The following is a 16,365-nucleotide window of genomic DNA, read 5'->3' on the forward strand; positions in this document are numbered from 1 at the left end:
TTTTGCTAGGCAACAGCAGGAGGCACTGCCTTACCTCCTGCTGCTGCTCTTCCAGATCCTGCCTGACGCTGACTCCTGGCACCCGCTCTCACCCTCCGTAATAGGGGCGGAGCAGGTACCGTTAAGGACACACAGCAGGAGTCCTGAATCTGGACGATCGTGAGGTGGCACCAGTGCCACCTCACTCCTGCTGCTAAAGGGTGATAGGTGCCGTCTCGAACATGGTCTCAGAGTTGCAGATTTGGAGAATAATCTTTATTTAATATAGAGCTCTCTTTTGTAAAGTCAATAGGAAACACATAAACCGCACATACAGTTCCAGCAGTGCTATAGATGACTGTATATACATGGCCAAGTCTACAGCCCGTTTGCCAAATGTATGTTAACAAGAGTCAGACAACACAGGGTTAGTTTGTAGTCCATGAAGACACATACGGTTGCTTACGTTAGGATGTTTTTAATCGAGACTAAAGAGAAAGTTGCTTCATCTATTTGTTTTAAATGCTTTGGAACAATAAGAAAAAGGTTACAAAACATTCCACACGAGGTTGATGTTAATCCCCTTCCCTCTGTAGTAGTAGTACGTGCAGGTGCTGTGTTCACTTACCGTACTATTCTTCTGGTAATTGGGAAACTGTTTTGTTCCTTCTGAGAATTTCTTGTGTCATTCAAGTCGTCACTTCTTTATTAATATCATTTTTTCCATGTGTGTTTTGGATGCCAGTGGGTAGAACAAACCGTATGAGCCAGGCTGCAGCCCTCGTGTATTGTGATAAGTGCAGGGAGTGGCGGAGTCCTTTCATACGTTAGTAAATACACTACATGGATATGATAGAAGACATGTTTGAGTATGCCTTAGTGATCTGGCATAGGATAGAGATCTGAGTAGACTCATGGGAGGTGAGATCAGTGATTTGCAGCGATCGGCGACATGGGGGACCGATCGCCGCAAGGGGTTTGCATGGGGTGCATGCTGAATGATTGCTGTACAGGGACCGGAAATCCCAAGGGTGTACAGGTACGCCCTGGGTGGTTAATGGGTTAAAGGGGTACTCCAGTCCTAGACATCTTATCCCCTATTTAAAGAATAGGTTATAAGATCTCTGATCACGGGGGTCCCGCTGCTGGGACCCTTGCGATCTCCATGCAGTACTCGTCATTCTAAACAGTATGTTTAGAGCGCTGGGTTTATGCGGTGGGGGTCGTAACTTCACGCCACCTCCCATAGACATGAATGGGGGGGGCGCAGTGAAGTCAGGACCGCGCTGCAACAACCCAGCTGCATGGAGATCGCGGAGGTCCCAGCGGCAGGACCTCCATGACCAGACATCTTTTCCCCTATCCTTTGGAAAGCCATATATGCCAGCAGAAAGCCGCCACATAAATGCAGCACATGCTGTACGCCACGACTATGCAAATACATAGCACAGTCTGCAGCCTGTCCCAAGCTATTGTGAAAACATTCATTTAAGCTGGGATTACACTTGGCGTGTTTGTAAACAAAAATAAAAAAATAAAAACACCATGCTCGCTGCGGGTACATTTTAGTTTGGAATCAATAGGGTGATATGAAACGCCAGACACTAATGGGGTTTTCTTCATCCTTTTATGGCGCTTTTAGGCTATTAAATTTGTGGGAAGCCGAGAGAATGTTTTTTTTAATTTATTTATATGGTGACCCAGTACAGAATCACGTGTTCTTCTGTACTCCCGGCCATCCTGTGTAGCAGATGCTGCTTCAATGTCCATCATGGGCCCTCCTTAGAACTCTCCATATTTCATAACAATGTACTGTCATATAAGCACACTTGTTGCCTTAAATCTCTTGTTGCTAAGGACCTTGTTGTTAATGGGAGTATGCAGAGGCGAACATGTGTTGAAGTCTATTATAGCAATACACAAGTTTAATGTGATTCATCTGTCCTATTCTGCGAAATTTAAGGACTTGTCTTTACATTCTGCAGAATTACAGACGCAACACCATTAAACTTATTAGGGCTTCTAATTTTGGCAGAATTCAGCATTTTGAGCACCACAAAAATTCCCCCAAAAAACTTGTCCGCAATGCTGGCGGAATATCGGAATTTGTGCGGAACATAGCCTTACTGTGCTCAAGAGAGTTAGAAAAAAAAAAATACTTCCTTTCCTTACTCTCCCATTGCTGTAACAGAGCCCTGTCCTGCTGTAAACAGTGTGACAGTGATGGTGTAAGAAAGGTAAGTATAGCAATTTTTTTCCACTATTTAACTGCATTCTAAGAAGTAATGGATGAATGCAAAAGGTAGCTGCACACATGGGTAGGTTAGTGGGCACCTATTCTCTGCATAGGTGCAGGCAAAAGAAACAGGACCCACATCTTTCATAAATGTATTCCTCAATGTTGGAGCTGAGAACATCACTTTAAAGCATCTATCCAGGTGTGAGCTTAAAATATGTATGCGAGACGCTATCTAGAAGTGCTGATTACCTGCCATTTTAATTATTGTTCCTTGGCTGCTTTTTTGGTCAGTGAATACAGCTTTTTATATGAAAAAGTGATTTGTGTTTATTGGTATCTACATCCATCTATGTTCAGCATGAAACACGTACAGGACCAAAGTACCGATCTGAGAACCAACACAAGAAGGCCTCAAAGCCACAGAAAAAGTTTTCAATGAATTGTAGTCTCCACGAGTCATGTAGCTTTGTGCTGAAGAAATCACTGTTTGTATTGTCTTTTTTTTTTTTTTTAAACATCTCATGGGAAAACATAACAAATATTCAGTCCATGTGTCCTTCCCTTACAAAAAATAAAAGAAAAAACCTCAGGAACTATACACAATTTAAAATAGAAAAAAAATGTATATAGAGACTCAGTTTTATTTTGGGGGATCTGTGTTGATGCCATATTTCTCTTTCAGAAGCTTGAGCTGTTCCTCTTTCTTTTTGGTATCCATCTTTTGAAATGCCTGAAAAAGAAAAAAATAGAATAAAACATCACTATTACTAATAACATAATAAACCTGGAGGCTTTAAAGTTAAAATGATGAACAGTTTGTTCCAAACACTGAGCAGCGGAGTACCCCTTTAAAGGGTCAATCCAGTTGATCTGCAGGTCTGGCTTCTCTAATCCCAGGCATCAGCTGCAACCGCTAAAATAAGACAAGTCAGGTTTGTCATGGTGGGAAGCACTCTGAGTGATGTTCTACCCTGGCTCACAGAAGCGAGTCCAACGGGTGATGCCCCTCTTTTGGGACATTTTCCCTGTCTTCTTTCTCTTCCGATGAGATTCTGGATTCTAATGCACTTTCTTTGCCAAGATACAGACAGTAATTGCCAGATTATTAGATGTCAGATTCTAGAAATCCAGGTCTTGTATAACACAACTTACTCTGTTTGCATTGTAGTACAGGACCACCAGATATCTGTTACACACGTTGAAGCCGGACAGATGATCACAGGCATTCTTGGCATCAAAGATGTCTTCGTATACAACGTATGCGGTACCCCTGGTCTCTGGTGTGTTCCCTCTGCAAGAGATAAGACAATGAGAGAATTGAGTTGTTTACCCCATTATTACATACTGTATGATTACTGCATCGAAATCGCGGCATCCCAAACAGCTTACAGGACAGCCGGAGGGTCCCTACCTGCCTCCATGCTGTCCGATCGCCGAATGACTGCTCAGTGCCTGAGATCCAGGCATGAGCAGCCAAGTGGCAAAATCATTGATCAATGGTTTCCTATTAGAAACCACTGGTCAATGATAAAGATCAGTGTGTGCAGTGTTATAGGTCCCTATGGGAGAAAAAAAAAGTGAGTAAAGATCATTTATCCCCTTACCTATTAAAAGTTTGAATCACCACCCTTTTCCCATTTAAAAAAACAGTGTAAATAAAAATAAACATGTGGTATCGCCGCGTGCGGAAATGTCCGAATTATAAAAATATATCGTATATTAAACCGTCGCGGCAATCCGATCATCCAGAATGGTGGCCGGAGGTCCCCTCACCTTGCTCCGGCCATCTCCCATGGTCTTCTGCTCTGGTCTGCGATCGAGCAGACCAGAGCAGAAGATGACCAATCATGCCGATCAGTGCTATGTCCTATACATAGCACTGAACAGTATTAGCAATCGAATGATTGCTATAAATAGTCCCCTATGTAGTGTAAAAATAAAAGTAAAAAATAAAAGTAAAAAAATTTGAAAAACCCCCTCCCCCAATAAAAACGTAAATTGTCCCATTTCCCTATTTCACCCCCAAAAAGTGTAAAAAATATTTTATATACATTTTTGGTATCGCCGCGTGCGTAAATATCCCAACTATTAAAATAAAATGTTAATGATACCGTACGGTGAACGGCGTGAACGTAAAAAAAAAAATTCAAAAATAGCTGCTTTTTTTTTATAACATTTTATTCCCCAAAAAATTCATTAAAAAAAGTATTAAAAGTTTTATATAAGCAAATATGGTATCAATAAAAAGTACAGATTCACGGCGCAAAAAATGAGCCCTCATACCGCCATTTATACGGAAAAATGAAAAAGTTATAGGTCTTCAAAATAGGGGGATTTTAAACGTACTAATTTGGTTAAACAGTTTGCAATTTTTTTTTTTTTTAAGCGCAACAGTAATAGAAAAGTATCTTATCATGGGTATCATTTTATTCGTATTGACCCAGAGAATAAAGAAAACGTCATCTATACCGTAAATTGTACGGTGTGAAAACTAAACCTTCCCAAATTTTCTAAATTGTGGTTTTCTTTTCCATTTTCCCCCACATATTTTTTTGGTTGCGCCATACATTTTATGGTAAAGTGAGTGATGTCATTACAAAGGACAACTGGTCGTGCAAAAAACAAGCCCTCATACTAGTCTGTGGATGATTTATGATTTTTTGAAGGCGAGGTAAAAACGAAAACGTAAAAATAAAATTGTCTGAGTCCAAATAGGCTGAGTACTTAAGGGGTTAAAATGATACCCTACTTATGTAGGTTTGATTTTGTCGTACTTCTGGAAAAAATCATAACTACATGCAGTAATTGTCATCTTCTGACCCCTATAACTTTTTTATTCTTCTGCGTAAGGGCCGGTATGAGGGCTCATTTTTTGTGCCATGATCTGACATTTTTAGCGGTACCATTTTTGTATTGATCAGACTTTTTGTTAGCTTCTTATTCCTTTTTTCATGATATAAAAAGTGACCAAAAATGCACTATTTTGGATTTTGGAATTTTTTTGCGCATACGCCATTGACCGTGCGGTTTAATTAACAATATATTTTTATCATTCAGACATTTCCGCACACAGCGATACCACATATGTTTATTTTTATTTACACTGTTTGTTTTTTTAAGTGGGAAAAGGGGGGTGATTCAAACTTTTATTAGGGAAGGGGTTAAACGATCTTTATTCACTTTTTTTCTTGCAGTGTTATAGCTCCCATAGGGACCTATAACACTGCACACACTGATATTTTACATTGATCACTGGTTTCTCATAAGAAACCAGTGATCGACGATTCTGCCGCTTGACTGCTCATGCCTGGATCTCAGCCACTGAGCAGTCATTCGGCGATCGGACACCAGTAGGCAGGTAGGGATCCTCCTCGTGTCCAGCAGCTGTTCGGGATATGGCGATTTCATAGCGGCGATCCCAAACAGCTCCCTGAGCTAACCGGCATTGGCTTACTTTCACTTTAGATGCGGCGTTCAACTTTGAACGCCGCATCTAAAGGGTGAATAGCATGCGGCCCCGCGTTATAGATAGGGAAAGGACCCAGGACGTACCGGTACGTCATTGGTCCTTAACAGGTTAATATTGCCATTGTATATAATTTTTCAAGTAGAATCAGTTAAACCTCTTTTCTTGTCATTTTGGTGTTTTTTCCAAAATAATTGTTAGCTGCAGCCCTACATGTGCAGTAGAAGCGCTCACAGAGTGGGAGGCGAAGGGAGGGAATGAATACTCATTAGCCAGACAAAGCACTGAATAAACAGCACTTACTTCACAGTGCCAGAGGCTCGGTTCGTAACCCTGCCTGGGCCACTTGTGCCTCATTAGCATTTTTTTTTTTTAAACGGACAGACAAATGTAGGGACAGATGCGGGCAAGGTAGGCCTCATTTTAATCAGTATCACCCGCACTACCAGCTAGTACTACTGGTTAGTGTGGGTGACTTTACTGACAGTTTTCCTTTAATCTTGAAATAACCCCTTTTTACTTATGTGGCAGAGCCTCCTTAAAGGGGTACTCCCATGGAAAACGTTTTTTTTTTTTTGTTTTTTTTTTATCAACTGGTGCCAGAAAGTTAAAAAGATTTGTAAATTACTTCTATAAAAAAAAAAAAATCTTAATCCTTCCAGTACTTATTAGCTGCTGAATACTACAGAGGAAATGGTTTTCTTTTTGGAACACAGAGCTCTCTGCTGACATCATGGCCACAGTGCTCTCTGCTGACACCTCTGTCCATTTTAAGAACTGTCCAGAGTAGGAGAAAATCCCCATAGCAAACATATGCTGCTCTGGACAGTTCCTAAAATGGACAGAGATGTCAGCAGAGAGCACTGTGGTCATGATGTCAGCAGAGAGCACTGTGTTCCAAAAAGAAAATAATTTCCTCTGTAGTATTCAGAAGCTAATAAGTACTGGAAGGATTAAGATTTTTTTTTAATAGAAGTAATTTACAAATCTGTTTAACTTTCTGGCACCAGTTGATAAAAAAAAAAAAAAAAGTTTTCCATGGGAGTACCCCTTTAAAGCCCAAGTTATTAACCTTATATATCACAACATACAATTTAGTTTTTTGTACTTAAAAGTGATGCTCTGTATTTATGTTGTAAAGGACTGACACATTAAACTGGATTCTCACGCTACTCAACGTTTGGAACTGTTCCGAACGCTGAAGCCGGGAGCTCGTGACATCATAGGTCCACCCCCTCATGACATCACACCACGCCCCCTCATGACATCACGCTCCACCCCCTCAAAGCAAGTCTATGCAAGTCTACTGCTGTCACGCCCCCTCCCATAGACTTGCATTGAGGGGGTGGGGCTATGACGTCACGAGCTCCCGGTGCTGGCTCCAGCGTTCGGAACAGTCTGTCCCAAATGCTGATCAGCGGAGTACTACCCCTTTAAGGTTTTTATTTCTGCAGTTCTACTGCTTGCTGTGACTAGATATACTTTAGGGCAGAGTGCTGTATTTTGCTGCATATTTGTTGCTGCTTATTTTCCTACCCACTTAAGTCAATGGGTGGCAAAATCAGCTGCAGTAAAATTTGGCACGTGTGACCATACTAACATTAAAATCCATGCGTTCAGCACTTTACTGGCAGGTCTGTTAAATCTTACATCTTGATCTGGTTAAATGCATTTACCGACAGCCCAAATACGAATTAATATTGTTATATGTGACAAAAACCAAAACCCAATTGCTCATCACTTCTCCCAGAGCCGCTGTAACAGCATGTGGTGGGATGGAGTAATGGATTATACTTAAGAGAACACAGAGTTTCCTGTAATGTCACTCAGGAGGGGCCGAGCCAATTATGTCATTTCCAGTAATGGGAAAATAATTGTCGTAATCTTGAGCGTGATCGCGACAAGAAAAATCACATCTAGCTGAGGCCAGCGCCAAGTCACAGGTTAAAGGACATACAATATTCTGTTACTTTACTACATGACAGCGCAGTGTGTGGGGTATGTAGTCCATCCTAATAGAAGAAGCAGCAGTATACAGCACAATTTAGGGGACTCTGCTATAACTAAGAAAAAAGGAAAAACATCAAGTGATTCGCACAGCAGTCATTTCTGGCTTCTATACCGGGCTAAGATTTGTTTTTTATTCCCGAGTCCCCACAAGAGCTGTGTTTAGGATTTTGGTACCTGGGAACCATCAGTATTGTCCTTACTTACTTGCAGACATCCTATAATATTCAGTATTTTGCAGTCATACTTTCAGATTTGTTTCTTTAGATCCTCGGAAGACTACATAGCTAAAACCCATCTTTCCAACAATACAGCAGAACATACTCTGTATAAACCTTGTGAACTGCCTAGTGGATTGGTGTATTACAGCTCTGGAAACAGCTCCAGAAATGATCAATTCCTCAGAAAAACATATCCAAGAGAAATAAGGTAATATACAAAATAGAGGGTCTTCTAACCCAGTGTCCTCAAAACTGTGTGTCTCCAGCTGTTGCAAAACTACAACTCCCAGCATGCCTGGACAGCCTTTGGCTGTCCGGGCATGCTGGGAGTTGTAGTTTTGCAACAGCTGGAGACACACAGTTTGGAGGACACTGTCCTAACCAACTGTAAACCTGCCCCAATGGAAATGTCTGTTTCTTGACAGCTTCCTCAGGGGTCTTAAAGGGGTACTCCCATGGAAACTTTTTTTTTTTTTTTTTTCATCAACTAGTGCCAGAAAGTTAAACAGATTTGTAAATTACTTCCATAAAAAAAAAAAATCTTAATCCTTCCAGTACTTTTTAGGGTCTGTATATTACAGAGGAAATGCTTTTCTTTTTTGGATTTCTCTTCTGCCAAGCCCACAGTGCTCTCTGCTGTCCATTTTAGGAACTGTCCAGAGCAGCATATATGTTTGCTATGGGGATTTTCTCCTGCTCTGGACAGTTCCTAAAATGGACAGCAGAGGTCAGCAGAGAGCACTGTGGTCATGACATCAGAGAAATCCAAAAAAGAAAAACCATTTCCTCTGTAGTATACAGCCCCTAAAATGTACTGGTAGGATTAACATTTTTTAATAGAAGTAATTTTAAACGTATAGATTTTCCTGCATGTAGTTATGATTCTTTCCAGAAGTGCGACAAAAATCAAACCTACATAAGTAGGGTATCATTTTAATGTATGGACCTACTGGGACCATGTGTCATTGTTACAAAAAAATGTACTGCGTAGAAACGGAAGCCCCCAAAAGTTACATAATGGTGTTTTTTGACTGATGTCATTACAAAGTAGAATTGGTGGCGCAAAAAATAAGCCATCATATGGATTTCAAGATGCAAAATTGAAAGCGTTATGATTTTTTTCAATGTAAGGAGGAAAAATGAAAGTACCCCGAGTCATGAAGGGGTTAATGTGGACTATTTCAGCAGTGGGAGGCGGTGGGATTCTTCTAAAATTCTGTATAGATTTCTTTGTTTTGATTACTTTCATTATGTTGTGTCCTGTACTTGACTGAACAAATAAACCTCCTAAGTTTTATTAGATTTGGGGTGTATCACAGATCATCACGTCCTTTGACACAAGATTATAGCGCCCCCTTATACTAAAGGATACAATTTGTCTTGTATGTTGTACTCGAGGTTTTAAAAGTGGTGACAAATGAGTACACCAAGTATATCAGTATCAGGTCAGTGGAGGTCTGACCCATCCCCACCCACCCCGGCACCCCGCCTGCTGACCAAGGTATTCCAGCAAGTGCATAAATGGCAGTGGCTGTGCCTGGTATTACAGCTTAGTCCTATTCACTTTCATGTACGGAATTGTTCTCGGTAAACAATAAGGCTATGTTCACACATTGGAATTTGGCATTATAATTCCGAACTGAGATTCTGCCACAGCAGAGTCCCATTGATATCAATGGAATGCTGCTGCACTGTGCACATCCGGGTTACGGAGTCTGCAGAAAGACTAGACATGTCTATTCTTTCTGCAGAGTATGTGCAGAAATGCATTGTCCTCTAAGAGAGTGTTCCCCAACCCCTGGGCCGCGGACCGGTCCGTAGATCAGACAGTACCGGGCCGCACAAGGAACTTTAAATAATTTTACTGTGGCGGCTGAGGCGCAGAGCATTGCGCCCTCCCGAGCCCGCCCATTGTGTGACAATAGCGAATGAAAATTCGCTATTGTTACACTGATCCTCCTCCTGGCCAATCAGGGAGCAGGCCCTCCCGCTTCCTGATTGGCCGAAAGGCAAACCTAAGTGCCTGAAGTGCAGCGCTAAGTGCCTGAAGAATTCACACAGGTCCGCTCACACTGTTACTGTACTTACATCTCCCTGCAGCAGTCTATAACGAGACTTCCTTGCAGGGATGTGCGCGATAGGTGACACCATCACATTCGCAGCTCAGGACGTCAGGACGCTGACGTCCCCCCAAGGAAGTCTCGTTATAGACTGCTGCATGGAGATGTAAGTACAGTAACAGTGTGAGCGGACCTGTGTGAATTCTGAGTGAATGAGAAACTTGCCTAATATGAGGACCTGCCCGATCACCAGGGGCAAAACTATATTCTTTGGGGGCATAATTGTTTAAATACCAGGGGTAATATATATCTGAGGGCCTGTATAAACCTATTGGGAAAACCTACCTGATCATCAGGTAGGGCTCCCCAGTAGGTAGACATGCCCCAGATAGATATGACCCCCATCAGTGATGGGGATCATATTTAACTGGGGCCATGTCTACCTACTGGGGAGCCCTACCTGATGGGGGGTCATATCTATTTGGGGGCCTGTCTTCATATGGGGGAGCCCTACCTGATGGGGGTCATATCTATCTGGGGCTTTGTCCGCCTACTGGGGGAGCCCACCCTTTCCATAAACTGGGGGCACATATCTATCTGGGACATTATTTACTAGGGGAACCCTAACTGCCTACCTGATAAAGGGACATACCTTCCTGAAGTGGGGGGGCTACCGACTTAATATGGGAACCTACTTTTTAGGGGCGCTATCTAGCTATTGAGGTGACATGTTTAACTATTTAACAAAGGGGACCTACTAAATTAACAAGAGGGCCACGGAAAAATTATCAAATGTTTACCGGTCTGCGACGATAAAAAGGTTGGGGAGCACTGCTCTATGAGATGGCACATTTCCGAGCGGTCCTAGTGCTGGCATATTCTGCTGGTGGTCCGCTGTCGGGGGAATGCTAGCATGGAAATTTTCTGTGTGGACATAGATTAAAGGTGACCAAGTGAAGCCAGGCCCCCAACAATCTCATACTGGACAGGGCATAAATATACCAGTCCTGGGAATCCCCTGTGAAGCTGTGGCTGTTACCTTTTCCAAAAGTTTAACTCCAATGTTGGTCCAGCGGCAGGATACCTGTTTAAATCTTGTTGCAACTTGTAGCCCAATACTTGCTCATTAGAATAGCCAGAAATCTATGGGACTCTAAGTAAATCCATCTACTAATATCCTGAAGTTGCCGGAAGATTTAAACGGGTATCCTGCCGCTGGACCAACATTGGAATTACACTTTAGGAAAAAGGTAGCAGCCATAAAGGGGTACTCTGGTGGAAAACATTTTTTTTTTTTTTTTTTAAATCAACTGGGGCCAGAAAGTTAAACAGATTTGTAAATTACTTCTATTAAAAAATCTTATTCCTTCCAGTACTTATTAGCTGATGAATACTACAGAGGAAATTATTTTCTTTTTGGAACACAGAGCTCTCTGCTGACATCACGACCACAGTGCTCTCTGCTGACATCTCTGTCCATGTTAGGAACTGTCCAGAGCAGCATATGTTTGCTATGTGGATTTTCTCCTACTTTGGACAGTTCTTAAAATGGACAGAGATGTCAGCAGAGAGCTCTGTGTTCCAAAAAGAAAAGAATTTCCTCTGTACTATTCAGCTGCTAATAAGTACTGAAAGGATTAAGATTTTTTTTTATAAAAGTAATTTACATATCTGTAACTTTCTGGCACCAGTTGATAAAAAATAAAAATAAAAAAAGTTTTACACCGGAGTACCCCTTTAAAAATCTTAATCCTATCTGTACTTATTAGCAGCTGTATGCTACAGAGGAAATTCTTTTCTTTTTGAATTTCTTTTCTGTCTTGTCCACAGTGCTCTCTGCTGACACCTCTGTCCGTGTCAGGAACTGTCCAGAGCAGCATAGGTTTGCTATTGGGATTGTCTCCTGCTCTGGACAGTTCTTGATACAGACATCAGGTGTCAACAGAGAGCACTGTGGACAAGACAAAAAAGAAATTCAAAAAGAAAAGAATTTCCTCTGTAACATACTGCAGCTGATAAGTAATGGAAGATTTTTTAATAGAAGTCATTTACAAATCTGTTTAACTTTCTGGCACCAATTGATTTAAAAAATAAATAAATAAAAATGTATTCCACCGGAGTACCCCTTTAAGGACAACATGGGATAAGTACCGTATATACTCGAGTATAAGCCGACCCGAGTATAAGCCGAGACCCCTAATTTCAACCCAAAATCCCAGGAAAAGTTATTGACTCGAGTATAAGCCTAGGGTGGGAAATACATCATCCCCCGTCATCATCCAGACCCGTCATTAACATCCTCATCATCATCACCGCCTGTAATCATCCAGACCCCCATCATCCCCTTGTCATCATCCCACACATCCCCCCTTCATCATCCCCTTGTCATCATCCCACACACCCCCCTTCATCATCCCCACCCCCCTCCCCCCTTCATCATCCTCTTGTCATCATCCCACACACCCCCCTTCATCATCCCACACCCCCCCCCCCCTCCATCATCCTCTTATCATCCGCCCTCAGTGGTCTTTAACCTGCGGACCTCCAGAGGTTTCAAAACTACAACTCCCAGCAAGCCCGGGCAGCCATCGGCTGTCCGGGCTTGCTGGGAGTTGTAGTTTTGAAACCTCCGGAGGTCCGCAGGTTGAAGACCACTGCGGCCTTCGACATCATCCAGCTCCCTCTCACCCCCTTTAGTTCTGAGTACTCACCTCCGCTCGGGGCTGCTCCGGTCCTGCAGGGCTGTCCGGAGAGGAGGTGGTCCGGTGGGATAGAGGTTTCGGGCTGCTATCTTCACCGGGGGCTCCTCTTCTCCGCGCTTCCGGCCCGGAATAGAGGCGTTGCCTTGACAATGACGCAGAAGTAACGTTGGCAATGAACGCACCTCTGCGTCGTTGTCAAGGCAACGTGACTATTCTGAGGCCGGGCCCGAAGCGCTTAGAAGAGGCCTCCCCGGTGAAGATAGCAGCCCGGAACCACTATCCCACCGGTGAGTACTGTACAGAACTAAAGGGGGGTGAGAGGGGGCTGGATGATGTCGAAGGCCGCAGTGGTCTTCAACCTGCGGACCTCCGGAGGTTTCAAAACTACAACTCCCAGCAAGCCCGGACAGCCGATGGCTGCCCGGGCTTGCTGACAGTTGTAGTTTTGAAACCTCTGGAGGTCCGCAGGTTGAAGACCACTGTGGGTGGGGGAGTTCACTCGAGTATAAGCCGAGGGGGGTGTTTTCAGCACGAAAAATCGTGCTGAAAAACTCGGCTTATACTCGAGTATATACGGTATATGAGAAAAGATCCTATCATGATACAGCTAAAAAGTGGGACTAGTAGAATTGCATATAATAATAAAAAAAATCAACTTACACTCTTATCTGCCGGATTGGGCCATATTTCCCAAAAATGTCGTACATTTCCTCCCCAGTGATTTTATATGGTAAGTTCCTGATGTACAAGATGCGGTTCACCTCTGGGGGTAAGCGAATCTGAAAGAGAGGGCAAATGTCTATCACTATATATATGTTATGGTGCTGAAATCCCTGCAGTGAACATTATCGGAACAAACAACAGTGACACCAACAAACCTCCTCTCCAGCGTCAGTATGAAGGTATGTGCCCCACTATTTAGCAAAAAAGACCACGGACAATGGGAGGACCTGTCTGGGTCTGTGCTCGTGGGCATTCTATAAATCACACATAGGCACATTAAACATATGCACAGAAAGACCGTGGACTTAGTACAAGGAAATCCTCAACTGTATACCAAAATATTCCACATTATATAAGGGCAACAACCCTCATGAATGCTTCCCTGTAATGACATATAAGGTGACATCTATCTCATCTGTGTTATCAGTAAAGATATACAGTGGTCCCTCAAGTTACAATATTAATTGGTTCCAGGACGACCATTGTATGTTGAAACCATTGTATGTTGAGACCATAACTCTATGGAAACCTGGTAATTGGTTCTGAAGCCTCCAAAATGTCATCCAAAAATAGGAAAAAGTGAGAATTAAAGATAAATAAGTAGATAACTAATACAGATAAAGCAAATCCTTACATATAAAAGTAAGAAAGATCTGCTGGGAGCTGTAATTCGCTGTCTATGTGAGTGTTTCCCAACCAGGGTGCATCCAGCTGTTGCAAAACTACAACTCCCAGCATGCCCGGACAGCCGTTGGCTGTCCGGGCATGCTGGGAGTTGTAGTTTTGCAACAGCTGGAGGCACCCTGGTTGGGAAACAATGGTTTATGTAGAGGGCAGGAGCTTCTTCAGGGTCCTATACAGTACACACAGTGTCCCAAATGGTGTCCAAAGGAGCAGCTAAACCCGGCACAGGTAAGGAGTAGTACAGAACTTGTAATTCCTCCCTGTACTGTAGGGGGCGCTACCAGACACCAGTCAGTGCATGCACTTCAGTAATAGAGGTGATTTACCAGTAAAATGCCCATTCTGATTGGTCAGTTCCTCCAGTTGTGACATGTTGCACAGATCTGGACTGTCTGTCGCATTGTATGTTGAGTCTGGTTTCAAGTTACAATGGTCCAGAAAAGACCATTGTATGTTGAAACTATTGTATCTTGAGGCATCACTGTATTTACTAGACGACCAAGGAGGCATCAACCGCAGACCCCATCATCCTTTCCGATCCGCAGCGGTCACAGATTCATCAGGACACTTTTGTTAGCCCTTGTAAAAGTCCTGTGACTTCTGTTATACATTCATCTGAGCATAGATACTAGATGTCTTGACTAGGTTCTAGCCATTAAAGGGAATAATGACATTCTTCATGCAGTGCTATTTTGTCCTGTATTTTTGACAAGAAACGTGAGGCAGCCTCCAAAACAGGTGTGAACTCCGCCTAAACCAGCGCTGGGAGTTGAAGTTTTGCAACATCTGGAGGGCCACAGTTTGAGACCACTGGCCTAAACCTTTTTCTATAAAGGGGGTTTTTTAGAAATAGGTTAGTGCAGGCAAGATGCATCAGCACTAAGTGCAGACTGCTCAAGAACCATTGTCTAGAGATACAGCAATATCCTATTCACAGAAAGTAAGCAGAGATCTCGTAGACCGAGACAGAAACAGTAGAGTGTAAGGATTTCAGTATACAAGAATAAAAGAGATAAATGAATAGTACAAAGATTGGCGTGTGATGCAATGTCACCCCACCAGCGGCTCTCCAGCTGTTGCAAAACTACAATTCCCATCATGTCCGGAGAGTTGAAAGGCTGTGCGGGCACTGATGGGAATTGTAGCTCTGCTGTGCGGGCACTGATGGGAATTGTAGCTCTGCTGTGCGGGCACTGATGGGAATTGTAGCTCTGCTGTGCGGGCACTGATGGGAATTGTAGCTCTGCTGTGCGGGCACTGATGGGAATTGTAGCTCTGCTGTGCGGGCACTGATGGGAATTGTAGCTCTGCTCTGCGGGCACTGATGGGAATTGTAGCTCTGCTGTGCGGGCACTGATGGGAATTGTAGCTCTGCTGTGCGGGCACTGATGGGAATTGTAGCTCTGCTGTGCGGGCACTGATGGGAATTGTAGCTCTGCTGTGCGGGCACTGATGGGAATTGTAGCCTTACGCCAGGGCATGTTGGGGTAATTGTAGCCTCGTGCCAGGACACGCTAGGGGAACTGTATGTTGGGGCATGTTGGGGAATTGTAGTTTTGCACCAAAAGCAAAACAGTAATAAGGTTCATGTCTGCTATCTGGTGTATAACTACTACTTCTCCTATATGGTACAGCCCTTTAAAATGGGCCACTCTACAGGAACTACAACCCACCTGGGTCGGTACTGTAAGTGCTGGGAATTATAGTATCAAACCAACTGAAAAGCCTCCTGTCCCACACACTGCTATAAAGATTCCGCCCCTGTACCGTGTATTTTATATACCGTCACGGTACACAGCGCTACTCTACCGTACACTACACCGTAACATCCAGCCCCTCCGGTCACACCACTCCTCCTCCCGGTAGGACTCACATTCGCACGTTTTGCCGCTTGCATCGCCATCTTTGCCGCTTATAGAAGAAAATTCCCGGAGACGACGAGAAAAACACAAGTCTCAGCCCCCCTGCCTGACGAACCGGAAGAGAAACCTACAGTCCGTGACGTAATCACAATACTCACACCACTTCCGGCGCACTGTAGGGAGATGTCGGGCGGCAGTCACGTGACCTCGTTATGTGGCCGCCGTGATTAGTCGAAGCCGTGGATTTTATTTTGCATTGTTTCCTAAAGGCGGCTGTTGTATTGTGTATAGACATTGCTATGGGGGCACTCTGGTACTGTTATGAGAGAAATATTCTAGTGGCACTTCACATGTCCTATGCTGCCAGAAATACTTTCCTAGAGAACCAGGGAGTTGTGTATTATTATCATCTCCATACTCCT

At 43.3% G+C, this 16,365-nt stretch overlaps 2 protein-coding genes across 3 annotated transcripts in view; one reads left to right on the forward strand and one right to left on the reverse strand.

Annotated features, from left to right (window-relative positions):
• LOC130361405 (uncharacterized) overlaps positions 1–16,365 on the forward strand; it is a 94,144-nt gene that overhangs the window by 9,288 nt on the left and 68,491 nt on the right. The window lies entirely within an intron of this gene.
• On the reverse strand, positions 273–16,113 carry SF3B6 (splicing factor 3b subunit 6). Its single transcript, XM_056564360.1, has 4 exons — positions 15,955–16,113; positions 13,335–13,453; positions 3,371–3,509; positions 273–2,948 (listed from the first exon to the last, which is right to left on the reverse strand). The coding sequence occupies exons 1-4, from the start codon at positions 15,982–15,984 to the stop codon at positions 2,859–2,861; spliced, it is 378 nt and encodes a 125-aa protein (XP_056420335.1). The 5' UTR covers positions 15,985–16,113; the 3' UTR covers positions 273–2,858.

The sequence above is a fragment of the Hyla sarda genome, chromosome 3 (genome assembly GCF_029499605.1).
Source record: "Hyla sarda isolate aHylSar1 chromosome 3, aHylSar1.hap1, whole genome shotgun sequence".
Taxonomy (NCBI): domain Eukaryota; kingdom Metazoa; phylum Chordata; class Amphibia; order Anura; family Hylidae; genus Hyla; species Hyla sarda.

Bases quoted from the DNA above. Each gene is read 5' to 3' on its own strand.
- SF3B6 (XM_056564360.1), bottom strand. From the start codon at position 15,984: ATGGCGATGCAAGCGGCAAAACGTGCGAAT. The intron at 13,454-15,954 runs GTGAGTCCTACC...CCTCTCTTTCAG, and splicing joins AAGCGGCAAAACGTGCGAAT to ATTCGCTTACCCCCAGAGGT. The intron at 2,949-3,370 runs GTAAGTTGTGTT...TTTCTTTTTCAG, and splicing joins TGTACTACAATGCAAACAGA to GCATTTCAAAAGATGGATAC.